We start from the raw sequence: 16,518 nt of genomic DNA on the forward strand, positions 1-16,518 counted from the left end.
AAATGAAAAAATAAAAAAAGAGATGCCCTTCATTTGAAAATTTGAGTGCATTTCATGTAAGAATATTCTGTATGTGACTTGAGTAGTTTCATTGATTTTTCGCTTGGGTTATATTTAATCTGTCTTTAGCTCTTGGTTTTAAGGTTCTTCAGAGAAAAACTACTGTTTGCAGCCACTTTGGTCTCTGTGTATTAATATTTCCAGCAATTGATACAGTTTTCAGTAAATTGTATCCAGCTAAAGTTGTTTGTTAATGCATTTTCAATGACTGAACATGGGAAAGGATTTGCTATTACACTGTTTTGACTTTTTAATCATTGGTGTAATTTCTCTCCTTTTTCTTGATGTGTCCTCACTTTTGTTCTTTGAAATTATTTTAGTCAACTACTCTTCTGAATGACCGCTGTGTGTAGGTATTAATTACTTTGCATTTTTAAAGTTAAAATAAAAATTTTTCTTCAAAAAAAAAATAAAACTATGGAAAAGAGAACCTTAGAGAAAGTAGAAGGCCTTATAAGAAACTCTTAAATTACTTTGGCATAGATTTGCCTACTTTTTCAACTATAAAAATAAGGAGTGCTAACTGTATGTTATAATTTTATGAAAGAGTTTAAGAATAAAAAGCTCTTTTCTTTCTCTTTTAGAGTAAGCCATATGAGAAGAAATGAGCCTTTCATTTTGTGGTAACAACATTTCTTCATATAATATCTATGATGGGGTATTACAAAATCCCTGCTTTGTGGATGCACTCAACCTGGTCCCTCATGTCTTCCTGTTGTTTATCACTTTCCCAATCTTGTTTATTGGTAAGTAATCTGATATTTATGTCTTATTAAAAGCTGAGATTTGGTACAAAGTTGAGTTAATTTCTCCAGTATAAAAGCTGATGTGTAAGTCTGCAAGAAAAGAACAAGCGTTTTGTGTTTTCTAATTGCTTATCCTGTTGGTATATGATAAGGAGCCCTGGTGACACGGTTAAGCACTCAGCTGCCAACTGAAAGGTCAGTGGTTCAAACTCACCAGTCTGCTCTGAGGCAGAAAGATGTGCCAGTCTGCTTCTGTAAAGATTACAGCCTTGGAGACCCTATGGCGCAGTTCTACTCTGTCATATAGGGTCGAGATGAGTCGAAACTGACTCTATGTCGAGTTTGGTTTGGTTTTTGGCATACAATATTCTATAGGTTAAACAGAGGACACGTACCTGCTTAGAAATGCTTTTCAGGTAGCAGCAGCAGTTTTTTAAAAAGAAGGACAGAGATAATTATGTTCTTTAGATCTAAATCATTTATTAAGCACTGGCTTTGTGGTAGATTAAGGGAATAGAATATGGGTAAGACAGTATATGCACCTTCAAGGTATAGTCCAGAGAAATGGATCAGTCAAAGTCGAGAGAAATTACTCTACCACCTTGTAATCCCATGTACAGATGCAGGAACAAATTATCCTGGGCATTAACTTGCTAGAACAACTAACTCCTCTTGGTGTTGGTGGGGAAGATTTCATAGACAGTGACACGTTGGGGAATTGAAGAATTCAAATATGCAAGTTAAAGTAGGAGTGATGGGAGTATGTTTCAGAGAGAAAGAATATATGTGCAAAGAATCTGGAAGTTATTAATAGAGTTTTCCCTATAATTTGATAGTTTATATGTACACAGAATCATATTATTCAGAGCAGTTATCTGCAATTTGATGTTTGATATTCCCATGCATGATTTTACTATTGTTGTTGTTGTTAGGTGCCGTCAAGTTCGTTCCGACTCATAGTGACCCCATGCACAACAGAACAAAACACTGCCTGGTCCTGTGCCATCCCCACAATTGCAGCTATGCTTGAGCCCACTGTTGTAGCCCTTGTATCAGCCCATCTCGTTGAGGATCTTCGTCTTTTTCACTGACACTCTACTTTACCAAGCATGATGTCCTTCTCCAGGGACTCATCCTTCCTGATAACGTGTCCAAAGTACGTGAGACGTAGTCTTGCCATCCTTGCTTCTAAGGAGCATTCTGGTTGTACTTCTTCCAAGACAGATTTGTTCGTTCTTCTGGCAGTCCATGGTATGTTCAATATTCTTCTCCAACACCACAATTCAAAGGCGTCAATTTTTCTTTGGTCTTCCTTGGCTTGGGCGTGACACATCTTAGTCCTCAAGGTGACATCTTTGCTTTTCAACACTTTAAAGAGGCCTTTTGCAGCCAGTTTGCCCAGTGCAATGCAACTTTTGATTTCCCGACTGTTGCTTCCGTAGGTATTGATTGTGGATCCAAGTAAAATGAAATCCGTGACAACCTCAGTCTTTTCTCTGTTAATCATGACGCTGCTTATTGGTCCAGTTGTGAGGATTTTTTTTTTCTTTATGTTGAAGTATAATCCATACTGAAGGCTGTGGTCTTTGTTCTTCATCAGTAAGTGCTTCAAGTCCTCTTCACATTCAGCAAGCTCGGTTGTGTCATCTGCATATCGCAGGTCGTTAATAGTCTTCCTCCAGTCCTGATGCCCCATTCTTCTTCATATAGTCCAGCTTCTCAGATTATTTGCTCAGGATACAGATTGAATCTGTATAGTGAAAGGATACAACCCTGATGCACACCTTTCTTGACTTTAAATGATGCAGTATCCCCTTGTTCTGTTCAAACATCTTGATCCATGTACTGATTCCTCATGAGCACAATTAAGTGTTCCGGAATTCCCATTCTCCACAATGTCATCCATAATTTGTTATGATCCACAGAGCCGAATGCCTTAGCATAGACAATAAAACAGAGGTAAACCCCTTTCTAGTATTCGCTGCTTTCAGCCAGGATCCATCTGACATCAGCAATGATATCCCTAGTTCCACGTCTTTTTCTAAATCCAGCCTGAATTTCTGGCAGTTCTCTGTTGATATACTGCTGCAGCCACTTTTGAATGATCTTCAGCAAAATTTTGCTTGCAAGTGATATTAATGATATTGTTCGATAATTCCTGTATTTGGTTGGGTCATCTTTCTTGGGAATATGCATAAATATGGATCTCTTCCAGTCAGTTGGCCAGGTATCTGTCTTCCGGATTTCTTGACCCTGCTGGTATTTGAATACTGGTGGCATAGCTTCCAGCATCACAGCAACACACAAGCACCCACTGTACGACAAACTGATAGACATCGTGGGGAATTTTACTATTATGTCCATAAAAATACATAAAAAGTTATCAGATGGATTTTCTTAAGAAAACTAATATAATTTAACAATTTGTTTTAAAGAAAGGTTTAAAATTATTCGTATGCCTTTATTCGCTTAACAAATATTTATTTGTTAATGTGCTGGGCATTATTCTAATAGTGGTTGATCAAAGATTTTTTTGTAATGTAACATATCATGTAATAACAAAGTATCATAACCCTTGGTACATAGTTATTCAGGTTAATCAAATGTGGAAACACTCTAAAGATATTGGGACTACAGTAGCCATACGTAGCAGCACTGTTTGTGGAAATCAAATGATGGCATCGCATTGGGCAAATCTCCTGCAAAAAATCTCTTTAAAATGTTAAAAAAAAAAAAAAAAGCAAAGATGTCACTTCAAAGAGTAAGGTGCACCTGACCCAAGCCATGATGTTTTCAGTCGCCTCATATGCATGTGAAAGCTGGATAATGCATAAATAAGACTAAAGAAGAATTGGTGCCTTTGAACTGTGGTGTTGGAGAAGAATATTGAATATACCATGGACTGCCAAAAGAAAGAACAAATCTGTCTTGCAATAAGTACAACCAGAATGCTCCTTAGAAGCAAGGATGGCGAGACTGCGTTTTACATACTTTGGACATGCTGTCAGGAGGGATCAGTCCCTGGAGAAAGACATCATGCTTGGTAAAGTACAGGGTCAGTGAAAAAGAAGAAAACCGTTATCAAGATGGATTGACACAGTGGCTGCAATAATGGGCTCAAGCATAGCAACAATCATGCGGATGGCATAGAATCGTTCTGTTGTATATAGGGTCCTTATGGGTCAGAACCAACTCAACGGCACTAACAACAACAACAATATGTAAGACATTAAGAATACTTTGGCCAGAAGTAGAACCTGCAATTTTTTTTTTCCTGTAATTCTACAGTTAATAAATTCAGTCTTTGACATCCAGTTAACTTCTTGGGTCCAAAGACTGTGACACTCATGTTTTATCCCTAGAACTCAGCAAAGAGGATGACAGCAAGGCTATTTGAATAGAATTAATTGGAGTAGACATTGTCAAACAGGAATTGTGCAGAAAAATGTGGTTTTTTTCACTTACAGCTTTGGCTACTTCAGTTGGTGAGGGGCCATAAATAATCAAAATTTTGAAGAAGTATCAGGTGCAAGAAAAATGAGAATGTTACATAAAAGACAGAGTTTGCCTGCAAGAGTTTACAGCATAAGTTGTAGTAGAATATGTTGAACATAACTAATCTTCCAATAATGAAGTACATTTAAGAACAATCGTGGCATAAATTAATTTTTCTCGAAGACTATTTCAGGGGTGTCGTTTGTGTATACAGAAGTTCCTTCCTACAGTATTTCAAGTACAAACCCCTGCTCATTCCTGAAGCATATGGGGCTTTCTACTGCCACAAAATGAAGGGGGACAACAGGATACAACATTCTTTTCTGCATACTACACATGAATGGGTATGACTCTAACTATGGTTTTGAGAAGAGAACAAAATTTTACTAAAATGTAATCTTGAATCTTTTCTGTGATGATGAGCTATGAACTCATAATGTTCTCAAGCCTGCCTAAAAAAAAAAAATTTTTTTAAAAGCTCATCATTAATGAACAAAAGTTTAACTTTCTGTAAGAGAGACATCAGTACCACTCGCCGACTAGTGCTGGCTAGACATAGATAACTGATTTTCTCTTAGGAGGTACATATGATTAAGAGTTGAATGCTTCGTTTCAGCACCAAATCTCTCTCTCTCTCTTTTTTTTTTTTTTTGGTAGACCCTCAGTGGATCCTCTGTTTTGAAAGGTTTTAGACTCCAAGTTGCTTTTACTATTATCATTAATTTGTTTTCCTTTTGAATGAAGCAGAGATAAAATGTCGGTAAAAGCTTCTGATTAACGTGAGATAACCATGTAGTTACCCAGAGTTGGTGTTATCCCTGGTCAGTACAATAAATGTTAATGTGTTGGATAGTTAGTCTAGGCAGTCTTGTAAAACAATTGTTATTTATTTATTTTTTTTAGCATAGTGAAGATAGACCAGGACTTTATTGCTACCCTAGAAAGCACCAAGGTTTCAGGAACCCTGAAAAACTTAACAAAATGTAAATTATTTCCACTATTACAGTGGATCCTTTTTTTCCTCTCTCTCTCTTTGTCTTTGCTTTTTTTCAGGATGGGGAAGCCAGAGCTCAAAAGTACAAATTCATCACAACACATGGCTCCATTTTCCTGGACATAACCTGAGATGGATTCTTACCTTCGCGCTCCTGTTTGTGCATGTTTGTGAAATAGCCGAAGGCATTGTTTCAGATTCGTAAGTGGCTTGATTTAGTTAATATGATTTTACTAAACTGGTGGGTATAGTTACACAGGTAAGAGCTGAGAGTATACCATGTGAAGCTTAACTTTTGGGACGTAACTCACTAAGAATAACAGCTATCACCCATTTTATACCACGTCATGGCTTATGCCTGTATGTTTGTGTTGCTGCACAATTTCTCTGATCTCACAAGTTCTGATCTCATTCACGTGCTTTCTACTTCTTTCCTCCCTATTACGTGTAGCTCTTGCAGAGCTTTCTTCTCTCTCCTTTTAAACACTTTGCCATTTATCTTGTCCTTAAAAAAATATAGAAATTGTCTACATAAATATATATTTAAATGTTACATATCTCTACATAAACATATTAATTAATTGAGATGTTTCAACATATTTTGTAAAGAACCAAGGATGGATGAGTTAGACATTAAAGAAGTCTAAGAACCAGTGAGGACATAGCTAAAAATTGAGGCAAGACATGAAATTATTTTAAAACCAGGATTTGTCATAAAACCCATATTTTTAAGGGAAGTTTGTTATTCTTATAATAGAAGATATTGTATCAGGCAGTGAGAACATAATGAATTCTATTTACAACCCTGGACATAGTCTGGAGATTTTAAAAATCGCACAGTAATAGAAAATAAACTTAAGTAATAGGAGAATAGATTTTATTGATTGATATAGAAGTATGCTGAATAATACATCTTTTATTGATATGAGAAGACCTCTGAAGTTCTTAAAAAGAAAGTTCCAAAATAATTTTTCTCTTATCTAGGAAGAATTTCCATGATATCTGTTTATATTTCTCTGATGCAATTAATAAAAAATGAGGCTGATAAACTTTATCACGGAGCCAGTTATGTTGTATTGTCTTTCTGATGGTTATTCGCATGTACATGCACCGCTTAGTTTCTGAGAAAAAGAAAGCTATGCATTTAGAAGCTTATTGGCTGTTACTATCTTCTTAATAACTGTTTAAACTTCTTTGGCACCAGTGTTTATTGTATCAACATAACCAAGTCTAGTCTTATTTTTTTTTTCCTTAACAATTAGACTGACTCTACGTTGTTGCTCTGTTTATGCATAAAACGGAAGCCAGATCAGTCCAACATTTCCCAAAAATTTGCCGTCATGTGTGCAAGGATGACTTTCCTTTCTAGCTTCAGGGTCGACATGTAGTTTCAGTCAGAGATTTAGAAGAGGCCTGAACTAATGTTGATAATGACATATGCCAATGTCAGAAACTTGTTGTATAGTGGTAAAGTAGAAGCCATCTGTCCTAAAATAGAGTAGACAAAGGAACAAATAAAAATACACCCTGATCTTTTTTTTTTTTACTTTTTCTTTTTTACTTGTGCTTTAGGTGAGGCTTTATAGAGCAAATTAATTTCTCATTAAACAATACACATATTTTTTTGTGTCATTGATTGCAAACCCCATGACATGTCAACACTCTCCCCTTCTTGACCCTGCGTTCCCCATTACCAGCTTTCCTGTTCCCTCCTGCCTTCTAGTCCTTGCCCCTGGGCTGGTGTGCCCATTTAGTCTCATTTTGTTTTATGGGCCTGTCTAATCTTCGGCCGAAGGGTGAACCTCCGGAATGACTTCAGTACTGAGTTAAAAGGGTGTCTGTGGGCCATACCCTTGGGATTTCTCCAGTCTTTATCAGACCAGTAAATCTTTTTTTTTTTTCTGACTTAGCATTTTGTTCTACGTTTTTCTCTAGCTCTGCCTGGGACCCTCTATTGTGATCCCTGTCAGAGCAGTTGGTGGTGGTAGCCAGGCACCATCTAGTTGTGCTGGACTCAGCCTGGTAGAGGCCGTGGTAGTTGAAATCTAATCTTGCACTACCCCCTCCCACTCTTTAGCTACAACTTCTTCCCGTTAGCTTTTTTTATCCAGGCTTCTCAGAACGTCATCTTCCAGTTACTTCTAAGCCCAAAAATTCAGTTTGCTTTCTCTCCTGTCCTGTCATATTCTGCATACTACTTCTGTAAGGTTCCCAGTAAACATTAAAGATACCCTAATGGGCACCTTTTTGTCCTTATCATACTTAATTTGACATGGCTGGTCATTCTTTCCTTTTTTTTTTTTTAATGTTTATTAACTATTCTTAAAATATAATAAATACTCATTATAATTAGTGAAACAATGCAAAGATCCATAAAGAAAAATTACATCATCTCTACCACCCCAATTCTATTTCTACTGCCTTTGAGGTAACCAGTGTTATTAGCTTGTATATTTCTCCACATATCTTCAAGTGCATGTAGTTTTTGTTCATAGTGGGGTTTGTTCTATCCACATTATTCTGAGATGTTGTCTAACTGAGAAATCATGGGCATCTCTCCAGGTTAACAAACACATGTCTAACTTATATGATAATAATTCATAGTATTGATGTACCAGTTTATTTAACTGTTTCTAGCTTTGTACCACTAGAAACTATATTGCAGTAAAAAAAAAAATCCTTGCATACATATTCTTTATTTGAGATGGAATCCCCAGAGTAGAACTACTGATTTAAATGCTATATGTACTTTTTATTTTAATAGATATTCCTGGATAACTTCCAAAAAGTGTGGCACTTCATAACTACTGGCAATATAAGAAAGGTGCCCAATTCCTTATATTCTCATTAGTACTAGATATTAATGATGCTTGCTTTTATTGGTCATTCTTATAGCTGAAAAGTAACACTTCACTTTTTATGTAATATTTTGTATTTCCCTGATTATTAGTTTAATATGTTTGAGTTAAGCTTTCATTAATATTTACTGGCCATATGATTTTCTTCTTCTGTGATTTGCCTGCTCATACTTTTTATCTATTTCCCTAATTGAGTTACTTGTCTTTTTCTTTCTAACTTTATCTGTAATTTGTGCTGCATATTCTTCCATTCTGAAGTTTGTCATTTGATTTATTTATGGGCATATCTTTGCCATAAAGATGTTTCATTTTTAAAAAAGATTTGTGAATCTATTTAGAATGATCACTCTTATTCCAACATTCTCCTAAATTTTCTTATATTTTTATAGTTTCATTTTTCATATTTTAATATTTAATTCATCTAAAATTTATTTTTGTGTTAGTGAGAAATGGGGATTAAGCTTCATTTATTTTAGAAGAATAGCCAATTAAGTCAGCATGATTTATTAAGCAAATTATTCTTTGCCTAGTTTGATTCAGTGAAGCAAAATGCAACCTTGCTCATATTTTCAACCCCTATATGTACTTTAATCTGTTTCTGTTGCAAACTTAGAATTCACTAGGGGCCAAGTAAATGTGTGGAGAAGCCTGGTATAAATTAAAAGGGAATGATGGGGCATGTACCTATCTGACCTAAAGGAATACAAATTCAAAATAGAAAAAAGAAGTGCCAGCCAAATAAAATATTTCTGAGGGCTATGTTGGGCTTGGCACAATGGTTAAGTGTTCGGCTGCTAACCAAAAGTTTGGCAGTTCAAATCCACGGGCCACTCCTTGGAACCCCGTGGGGCAGTTCTACTCTGTCCTATAGTTTGCTGTGAGTCAAAACCAACTCAACGGCAACAGGTTTGGTGTTTTTGTTTTTTATATTTGGGCTGGCAGATTTCACTTACAACTTCTAATTCTTTCTTGGGGTTACTATGGTACATATTGGTTCTATTACAGTAGCTGTTTCAGTTATTTATTGCTGCATAACAAACTTACTAGTTTCAAACAATGATTATTTTTCACAGTTCTTTGGGTTGACTAGGTGATTCTTCTGTTTCACATGGTGTGAGACAGAGTCATTCATATGTTTGCATTCAACTGGGAGCCTGGCTAGGTGTTCTGTTCACCTCCATGTGGTCTATCACTCTCTGTTGTACCTTGTTTAGGGCCCCTCTACATGGCCTCTCTTTCCTAGTAAATTGCATGGACTTTCGTACAGCATGGTGGCTGAGTTCTAAGAGAAAGTATTACTAAAACACAAGCCCCAGTGTATAGCTGCTTATTAAGTCTCTGCTGGCACCAAGCTTGCTAAGGTCTAACTGGCTAAAGCAAGACACATGACCAAATCCAGAGTCATACAAGGGTGTGAATTCTGGGGACTGTAGTTCATCAGGGGCTATCAATGTATTACCACAATAGTTTTATAGTGTTTTAATATCTGACAAAGAAATACTTCTTAGCTTTTCTCTTTTTCATATTAGTAGGTATTCTCAGGCATTTATTTTTCTCTATGAACTTTAAGATAATTTCATCCAGAATATGTCTCCCAACATATTCTTTCTTTATATATTCTCTTAGCAACTACTACTGCATTCTGTATTTTAAACATCTTATCGCTAAAAGAGAGTATTAACAAACAAAGTGGAAACAAGATGAGTAACTATTTAAAACTATCAGCTTTAGACGCTGACCCTGTACCTTTCTCTGTAGGCGGCGGGAGTCGAGACACCTCCACCTCTTCATGCCTGCCGTAATGGGATTTGTTGCTACTACAACGTCAATAGTATATTATCATAATATTGAAACATCCAATTTTCCTAAATTACTTTTAGGTAAGTAAGATGAAGCGCATGGTCTTTTTTTTTTTTAATTTTCCCTCATAGCAAGTACTGTCAGAGTGGGTTGGGTTTGGGAGATGGAAGCTAGGGAAAGCCATAGTAATTAATTCTTTCGTAGTTGATTCTGAATCAACTGGACAGCTAATAATAGCACAATAGCAACAATAAATGTGGGGATGAAGGCAAGCTGAGGCACCCTCGGCTCTGAAAACTCCATTCCACCAGAGCATTTATTATTCTCCAATAAATGCCCCTCACGGTGTGTTGGTCTGTGGCAGGAAGAAAGTGGAGGGAAGGTGCTCCTCTTTTGACTTACAGAAACTGTACTCTAAGGTTAGAGTTCTTGCAAGCACCTGTTGCACCATGCTACCCCTTGTACAAGAATCTCAACCAGTTCCACGTGTTTCTGCCTCTGGCTTGATGTTCTGAGAATTTTTGCCCAGGCCTGTCACTGCTGCCGTGGGGATGTCTCTATACTTTCCTAGAAAGGAGAGTTCAACTGCCGTCGAGTTAATTCTGACTCATAGAGACTCTATAGGACGGAATAGAATTGCTCCATAGGGTTCCCAAGGGTATATATCTTTACAGAAGCATACTGCCACATCTTTCTCCTGCAGAGTGGCTGATGGGTTTGAACCACTGACCATTTTGTTAGCAGTCAAGTGCTTTAACCACTGTGCCACCAGGGCTCCAGAAATAATATAACTCATCTCAATTTGTTATATACAATACTCTGACCTATCCTTGCATTCACTGGTGTACAGTTTCATAAAAAGAGCTGAAATGAGGGTATAGATCATGGATCGTGGATAGCGTGCACGAGGCTGTGGACCTCCTAAAATTGTAGGCAGAATTGTGTTTGCATGAATGAACACCTACAATTTTCTAAGCTTCATAGATTTCATTTGATTGTCAGTGTTATATGATGAAAAAGACATTGACTACTAATATAGAAATTAGGAAAATAGCTAATAAATACTAATAACAGCTGGTATTTTAAATTTTTTATCCAGAGGACATTAAAATTTAAATTGGGTGAGTGGAAAATGCTCATTATTCAATTCTGTGTGATGTCACATTACATGATTGGGCAAAGCCGATCAAATTGAAAAAGTATATAGAGTTAAATACTAATCTAAAGGCTTGACACAGTCTTCATTATCTTAATAGAAAGCTCTTTACTACAAAATGGCACTCAGACATTGTCACAGAAATCTTTTCATGAAGGTATAAAAAAAATAGTTAAATTTCCAGTAGGTAAGAAGAAAAACTTTTTTTTTTTTTAAGAAGAAAAAGTAGTAACAATGGGGAAGCTAGATACAAGTTTCTCAAAGATAGATGTGGTAACAAAGTGGTAAAATGTAATTAGAAAGGAAATGGGCATTTTCATGATACTTTAAAGGAAATGTGATCAAAATCAAAGATTTATTTTTATGTAGATGCAAGGCAGAGGGCACAATTTGATCAGATTGCTGGAAAGACTCATAGGGATAAAAGATAGTCTAACTTCCTCATTATTTTAGAATAGAAAACTTGGACCTAGAAAACTTCCAGTTATTTTAAGATCACAAAGCTAGTAATTTTGCCCCAATATTTTATAATGAAAATTACCAAAACATGCAGAAGATTTGAAAGAATTATGTGAATACCCATATACCCACCAACTAGATTCTTCAATTTACATTTTGCTCTATTTGCTTTTTCACATATCTACATCTTTCCATCCCTCTATCCATTTTTTTTTTTTTTAAATCCATCCATCAGAGTCCTGGTGGTACAGTGGTTAAAGAGCTGTGGCTGCTAACCAAAAGGTTGGCAGTTCAGATCTACCAGCCACTTCTTGGAAACCCTACAGGGCAGCACTACTCTGTCCTATAGGGTCGCTATTTGTTGGAATCAACTTGATGGCAACTTTTTTTTTTTTTTTTTTGGTTTATTCATCCATCAATCCATCTTATTTTTTTGGATGCATTTCAGAATAAGATGCAGAAATTAGTACACTTCATACCTAAACACTTCAGCGTGCATATCATTAAATAGAGTTAAATATCTGTTTACAGTTCTTTTTGCTAGATTAAAATTTACATACATGGGGTACAGAAATCTTAATTTGAAAACGCATACACCTGTATAACCCTATAAAGATATAGAACATTAACATCTTCCAAGGACATTTTCTGTGCCCTTTCCCAGTCAGTCCTCACTTTCACTCCCATTGAGGCAACATCACTGTCATTTTTTTTTCCACCATAGATTAGTTCCATCTGTTCAAGAACTTCATATAAATTGAATCATACAGTATAAACTCTTGCTTGTAAGGCTTCTTTCTCCCAGCATGTTCTTTTTTTTTTTTTTTTTTGAGATTCATCCACAATGTAGCACTTATCAGTATTTTTTTCTTGTAATTGTTGAGTAATATTCCATTGTATGAATATATCACAGTTTTTCCATTCTCCTATTGATAGATACCTGGACAGTTTCCAGGTTTTGACTATCATGAAAAGAGCTGCTATAAATATGGATGTACATGTCTTTTTGTGAATATATGGTTTTATTTCTATTGGATAAATACCTAGAAGTGAAACTTCTGGTTGACAGGTAGGTAGATATTTATATGTGTAAGGAACTGCCAGATCTTTTCTCAAAGTGGTTGTAGCATCTTGCATGCTCGCTTAGAGTGTGTGGGACTTCCAGTTCCACATGCCCAACAACTTTTGGTGTTCTTGATCTTTCAAGTTTTAGCCATCCTGGTGGATGTGTACCGGTACTTTAAAAGGATAATCAGGAAATACATGAACAACTTTATGATGATAAATCCATACTGGTACACAACTGTGGTATTAATTTGTATTTTCATGGTGGCTAATAGTATTGAACACTTTTTGATGAGTTTATTGGCTATTTGCTATCTTTGTGAAGTGGTTGTTTGTATCCTTTGCCCATTTTTTGTTCAGTTGTTTTTTTATTATTGAGTTGTAGAGTACTTTGTGTATACTGAATACTAGTATGTCATTAGGTATATGTTTTGAGAATATTTTCCACCCGGACTATGGCAATTATATTCATTATTTAACAGGGCCTTTTTGAGGAGGAGGAGTCCTGGCAGTAGTTAAGCACTGGGCTGCTAACCAAAAGGTCAGCAGCTCAGATCCACCAGCCACTTCTTGCAAATCCTATGGAACAGTTCTAGTCTATCCTATAGGTTTGCAGTGAGTTGCAATTGACTTGACAGCAATGGATTTGGTTTGAGAAAAATATTTTAATTTTGATATCACATACTTTATCTTTTTTTTCATGTATGGTTATTGTTTCCTGAAATCTTTGCCTTCCGCTAAGTATGTTTCTCTCAAATTTTCCTGTTTCATTTAGAGGCTTTATAGTTTCAGTTTTTATTTTTAGGACTGTGACCTATCTTAAATTAATTGTGCATGTGGTGTAAGGTAGGTATCAAGATTCAGTTTCTTTTTTTTAAGTGGATATCCATATGTTCCAGTACCATTTGCAGAATAGACTTTCCATTTCCAATCAAATTGCTTTGGTATCTTTGTAAAAAAATTAATTCATATAACTATAAAAAGTGTGATCTATTTCTTTACTCTTTGTTTTCTTTTCCTTTGCTGTATTCATGGTTTTGTTCTGTTTTTTTTTTTTTTTACCATTCTATCTTGATTACTGTACCTTTGGAAATTTTAAAGTTATGTATTATAAGTCATATAACTTTTTTCTTTGCTTATCTCCCAAGAGTGCTTTGGATATTCTGGTTTCATTTCCTTATACATTTTAGAATCAGCATGTCAATTTGTAGCAAAAAAAAAAAATCCTTGTGACAGTATGATGGGGATTGCATTGAATCTATAAAGAAATTTTGGGGAGAGTTGTCATCTTAACAATATCGAACCTTACAATCCATTTTTCATTTATTTATATCATAGTTAATTTTCCTCAGGAATGTTTTATAGCTTTTCAGTGCAGGGGTTTTGTGTGGCTTAAGTTATTTCTAGTTTTTGCTTGTTTTTCTGCAGCTATTGTAAATGGAATTACATTATAAATTTCATTTCCCAATTGTTTGTTGCCACAATATTAAATACAACAGATTTTGTATATTGACCTTGTATCTTGCACCCTTGTTGTTGTTGTTAGGTGCCTATCCAATACAGCTTATATATGTTGTTAGGTACCATCGAGTCGATTCCACCTCATAGTTTACCCTGTGTGCAACAGAAAGAAACACTGCCCAGTCCCACGCCATCCTTACAAATTGTTGTTATGCTTTAACACGTTGTTGCAGCCACTGTGTCAATCCATCCTGTTGAGGGTCTTCCTATTTTTCACAGACCCTCTACTTTACCAAGCATGATGTCTTTCTCCAGGGACTGATCCTGATAATATGTCCAAAGTATGTGAGACATAGTCTCGCAATCCTTGCTTCTAAGGAACATTCTGGTTGTACTTCTTCAAGACAAATTGTTCATTCTTTTGGCGGTCCCTGGTAGATTGAATATTCTTCAGCAACGCCACAATTCAAAGGAATCAATTCTTCTTTGATCTTCCTTGTTAATGTGCAGCTTTCACGTGCATATGAGGTGATTGAAAACACCACGGCTTAGGTCAGGCACACCTTAGTCCTCGAGGTGACATCTTTGTTTTTCAATACTTTAAAGAGGTCTTTTACAGCAGATTTGCCCAACGCAATGCACCTTTTGATTTCTTGACTGCTGCTCCTATGAGTGTTGATGGTGGATCCAAGTAAAATGAAATCCTTGACAACCTCAGTCTTTTCCCCATTTATCATGATATTGCTTATAGGCCCAGTTGTGAGCATTTTCGTTTTCTTTATGTTGAGGTGCAATACATACTGAAGGCTGTGGTCTTTAATCTCCATTAGTAAGTGCTTCAAATCCTCTTCACTTTCAGCAAGCAAGGTTTTGTCATCTGCATAATGCAAGTTGTTTATGAGTCTTCCTTCAATCCTGATGGCCTGCTCTTCATATACTCCAGCTTCTCGGGTTATTTGCTTGGCCTACAGATTGAATAGGTATGGCAAAAGGATGCACACCTTCCCTGACTTTAAACCACGCAGTATCCCCTTGTTCTTTTTGAACAACCACCTCTTGATCCTGTACAGCTTCCTCATAAGCACAATTAAACGTTCTGGAATTCCCATCCTCCTCAATATTATCCATAATTTGTTATGATCCACACAGTCACATGTCTTTACATAGTCAATAAAACACAGGTAGTCATCTTTCTGTTATTCCCTGCTTTCAGCCAGGACCCATATGACATCAGCAATGATATACCTGGTTCTATGTTCTATGAGTCTGGCTTCAATTTCTGGCAGTTCCCTGTTGATATACTACTGCAACTGCTTTTGAATGATCTTCCGCAAAATTTTGCTTGCATGTGATATTAATGATATTGTTTGATAAGTTCCACATTGGATTACATTTCTTGGGACTAGGCATACGTGTGTGTCTCTTCCAATCAGTTGGCCAGGTAGCTGTCTTCCAAATTTCTTGGCATAGATGAATGAGCACTTCCAGTGCTGCATTCATTTCTTGAAACATCTCAATTGGTATTCTGTCAATTCCTAGAGCCTTATTTTTCCCCAATGCCTTCAGAGCAGCTTGGACTTCTTCCTTCAGTACCATCGGTTCCTGATGGTTACCTCCTGAAATGGTTGGACGTTTACCAGTTCTTTTCGTTATAGTGACTGTGTGTTCCTTTCATCTTCTTTTGATGCTTCCTGCATTGCTTAGTATTTTCCCTAGAATCCTTCAGTATTGCAACTCAAAGCTTGAATTTTTTCTTTAGTTTTTTTCAGCTTGAGAAGTGCTGAGCATATTCTTCCCTTTTGGTTTTCTATCTCCAAGTCCTTGACATGTCATCATAATACTTTATCTTCTGGAGCTGCCCTTTGAAATCTGTTCAGCTCTTTTACTTCATCATTTTTTCCTTTTGCTTTATCTACTCGAAGTTCAAAAGCAAGTTTCAGAGTCTCTTCTGACATCCATTTAGGTTTTTTCTTTCTCTCCTTTTAAATGACCTCTTGCTTTCTTCATGTGTGATGTCCTCAATGTCATTCCACAACTCATCTGGTCTTTGGTCATTAGTGTTCAATGTGTCAAATCTGTTCTTGAGATGGTCTCTAAATTCAGGTGGAATATACTCAAGGCGGTACTTTGGATCTCGTGGTCTTGTTCTAATTTTCTTCGGTTTCAACTTGAACCTGCATATGAGCAATTGATGGTCTGTTCCATAGTCAGTCCCTGGCCTTGTTCTGACTGATGATATTGAGCTTTTCCATCATATCTTTCCACAGATATAATCAATTTGATTCCTGTGTATTCCATCTGGTGAGGTGTCCATATGCATAGTTGCCGTTTATGTTGGTGAACAAAGATGTTTACAGTGAAGAAGTCATTGTTCTTGCAAAATTCAATCAAATGATCTTCAGCATTGTTTCTGTCATGAATGCC

The 16,518-nt window shown here is 36.3% G+C and overlaps 1 protein-coding gene across 2 annotated transcripts in view; it reads left to right on the top strand.

Annotated features, from left to right (window-relative positions):
• The first annotated feature begins 532 nt into the window (after positions 1–532).
• Positions 533–16,518, top strand: part of ABCC9 (ATP binding cassette subfamily C member 9) — a 142,306-nt gene continuing 126,320 nt past the window's right edge. For both annotated transcript variants that reach the window (XM_003405689.3, XM_003405688.4), the window contains exons 1-3: positions 533–806; positions 5,355–5,496; positions 9,912–10,033. In XM_003405689.3, coding sequence (XP_003405737.1) covers positions 665–806; positions 5,355–5,496; positions 9,912–10,033 — 406 coding nt within the window. In that variant the 5' untranslated portion in view covers positions 533–664. The remainder of the gene's footprint in view (positions 807–5,354; positions 5,497–9,911; positions 10,034–16,518) is intronic.

Source organism: Loxodonta africana, chromosome 4, assembly GCF_030014295.1.
Source record: "Loxodonta africana isolate mLoxAfr1 chromosome 4, mLoxAfr1.hap2, whole genome shotgun sequence".
NCBI classification, from domain to species: domain Eukaryota; kingdom Metazoa; phylum Chordata; class Mammalia; order Proboscidea; family Elephantidae; genus Loxodonta; species Loxodonta africana.